The 3,090-nt window shown below is 57.1% G+C and overlaps 1 protein-coding gene across 1 annotated transcript; it reads right to left on the bottom strand.

The window, feature by feature from the left end:
- Positions 1–468: 468 nt before the first annotated feature.
- Positions 469–2,224, bottom strand: fam110d (family with sequence similarity 110 member D). The gene has a single exon (XM_084669193.1). The coding sequence runs from the start codon at positions 1,684–1,686 to the stop codon at positions 469–471; it is 1,218 nt and encodes a 405-aa protein (XP_084525319.1). The 5' UTR covers positions 1,687–2,224.
- Between the last annotated feature and the right edge of the window lie 866 nt (positions 2,225–3,090).

The following is a 3,090-nucleotide window of genomic DNA, read 5'->3' as shown; positions in this document are numbered from 1 at the left end:
CCCCTCCATCTTGTCCACCGCGGACAGCTCAGCAGCCAAACACACCAAACAGTTTGTTTAGGAGGACGGGGTTGTGTGTGTGTGTGTGTGTGTGTGTGTGTGTGTGTGTGTGTGTGTGTGTGTGTGGGGGCAAACACACGCGGATGTGCCAGTGAGGGGCGGGGGCCAATCCAGGGCAGCCATTAGCTCCGGATCAGGTTATCAACAGTGAAGGACACAGTCGTTTCTATGACAGCCACACTCGCACAGTAAGTCACTGGTCAGTAGTGTTGATAGGGATCAGCTGCTCAGATCACGGAGCAGTCTTCAGGAGGGGGGTTACAGTACTACAGCACAGTGTTTGGTTTGCATCTCTTGTGGGCGACTGGGGGTGGGGGGCTAGGGAGGGTGGGGGGCTAGGGAGGGTGGAGGGAGGGAGGGTGGGGGGCTAGGGAGGGTGGAGGAGGGAGGCTCTAGGGAGGGGTGTGGCTAGACAGTGGACTCCTTGGGCCCCTGGTGCACTGCGTTCCTGCAGCCGTAAAGCCACTTGATGACGCGGGCATTCCTCTCAATGATGGACACGCCCACCGCCACCTTCTCCGCAACCTCCTCCTGGAACAGCCCCTCCCCCGAGTGGCGGGAAAACTCGCTGGGCTCCGAGCCCCCGGCTCCGCCCACACTCCTGAGGGCCAATGAGAGCGTGTCCACGGAGCTGGGCCCGGACAGAAACTTGCTGGGTCCGAGGCGCTCCACCATGTCCTGGTCCAGACCGCAGAAGTCGAAGAACAGGTCCTGCTCGGACAGCGAGCCGCGCAGGTCTGTCTGGAAGAGCCGCAGTTCCCCCGCCCGCCTGCGTGGCGGCACCAGAGGGGCCCTCCTCCAGGGATCCGCCTCGTCCTCCGGGTCGCTGGAGTCGTTCCCGTTCCTGTGGGCGTGGTCCGGGGGGGGTCTGGGCAAGGGGTGCTCAGGCTCCGCCTTACTGGCCCTCCTGCTGCCACGCCCCCCCTCCTGTGCCTCCCTCTCATTGGTCCAGGACATGCGAGAATCTCCATCTCGAGACGGAGTCTTCTCCTCGCTGATCAGGCCGCCCTCACCCCTGCCCCTCACGGATCCCTGGAACAACCTGCGGACAAAGCTGTAACCTTTGACCTCCAGGTTGCTGTTGCCCAGCGAGGGCGGCGTTGCCCCTGGGCTCTTGCACTCCTTCTTTTGCCTGTAGATGAGCAGCGAGTCAGGCCGCAACGTACGCTTGCCCACACTCCTCCTCAGCACGGGGGCGCTGTGGGGGGCCACTAGGGGGCGGCGGGGGCCAGGAGGGCCCAGCCGGCTGGCGTTGTCCAGCGACCCCTGAAGGTTCTCCTTTCTGGAGTCGTCATTGTAGTTCTTGTGGTTGTAGTTCTCGTCGCGGGAGGCGAGGGGGGAGGAGGTGGAGGTGTTGGATGCGCGGCGAGGGGGGAGGCGGGGGGTGAGAGTGAGGGGCCGGCGGGGAAGGGGGGGAGGGGTGGAGCAGGGTGCCAGCGCGGGCTCCTGCCTGCTGTTGATGACGTGCTGGCTCTTCACGTACTTTGCCTTGTCGGCCTCCAGTCGCTCCACGGCGCTGCAGGAGCGAGGGGAGGAGCCAGGATCCATCTGCCGACGCAGGTAGTCGGGGCCCTTGTTGAGAAGCCGCAGGGGCGAGGGAGAACTGACAGGGGTGAGTGGCTTCATGGTGCTCCCTAACGCTAGCGCATCAATACTTCAGCCCCAAAAAGGCCGACCCAAAATGGTGGCCACTGTTGCAGTCCCAGCCCAGCCCAGGTGAGCGCTCTCCAGGAAGCTGTCGACTGTGTAACTAGAGCCTGGCAGCTCCCATTCGCCCTCCGCTTCACTTCCCCCCGATCACAAACAGAGAGCTAGCAATTCCAAAGACCACAGAGGCTAAGTTGGTTGTGGAGCTGGCTAAAGTTAGCTCCTGCAGTCTCTTTGTTGGGCAATGTTGGAGCCCAGACAAGCTGATATCTCTCTCTCTCTCTCTCTTTATCCAGTATAGAGCCAGGACTCAGCTGGCAGGCTAGGGAAGTCCTGTCTCACTGGGCAACACCACTCCCAAATGAGACAGTCCTCAACCCACAACTCTGAAATAGCAGAGCTCACTTTGAATGGGTTACTTTTTTTACTCTCTCTCTCTCTCTCTCTCTCTCTCTCTCTCTCTGCCCGCCTTCCCGTCTAACTGAAGGGCGCCTTGGGAAATGAGATATAATAGCCTCAAATATTTGCTCAACGAGGGCGGTCGCAGGCTGGCTGGTCCGGCATTGTTCGTCAGCGGTCGTGCTTGAGGTGGCCGGGGGGGGGGGGGGGGGGGGGTGAGATGTTGGGCGTGTGGAAAGCCGACAGACGAACAATCTCCTCACTTCACCTGCCCTCAAAGGACCTGGAAGGAGAGGAGGGAGAGAGGGAGGGAGAGAGAAGGAGAGAGGGAAAGAGAGAGGGAGAGACAGGAAGGGAGGGAGAGAAACACAGGAATAAGTATAACTCAGTTGTACCCAGTATTTGACCACAGATTAACAAGTTGCAGGTTCAAATCCCCCATGTCCATCGTTTTTGGTAAAAGTGTAATAAATACGCTTGACATAAAAAAGTAATAAACATTAAACAAGCCCTGAACAGGTCCTGAACAGGTCTTATACAGGCAGTATTGACCTGAAAAGGTGTTATACACGCGGTATTGACCTGAACAGGTCTTATACACGCAGTATTGACCTGAACAGGTCTTATACACGCAGTATTGACCTGAACAGGTCTTATACACGCAGTATTGACCGGAACAGGTCTTATACACGCAGTATTGACCTGAACAGGTCTTATACACGCAGTATTGACCTGAACAGGTCTTATACACGCAGTATTGACCTGAACAGGTCTTATACACGCAGTATTGACCTGAACAGGTCTTATACACGCAGTATTGACCTGCATGTGAACTGCATAATCAATGAGTGGTAAATAAAGTTTGGGAGTAACTCCTGCATTAGAAGCAGCTGCTCTGAATACAACCATCCATATTCACTGATATACATCAATGTTCACCAATATTCACCAATATACAACCATATTTACCAGTATACATCCATA

This window comes from Hypomesus nipponensis, chromosome 2 (assembly GCF_054491055.1).
Source record: "Hypomesus nipponensis isolate SF chromosome 2, ASM5449105v1, whole genome shotgun sequence".
In the NCBI taxonomy this organism is placed as follows: Eukaryota; Metazoa; Chordata; class Actinopteri; order Osmeriformes; family Osmeridae; genus Hypomesus; species Hypomesus nipponensis.
The sequence above is the reverse complement of the archived record's forward strand: the minus strand, read 5'-3'. Positions and strand labels throughout refer to the sequence as shown.

What these genes read in the sequence shown, in the direction of transcription:
- fam110d (XM_084669193.1), bottom strand. Translation starts at nt 1,686, where the DNA reads ATGAAGCCACTCACCCCTGTCAGTTCTCCCTCGCCCCTGCGGCTTCTC.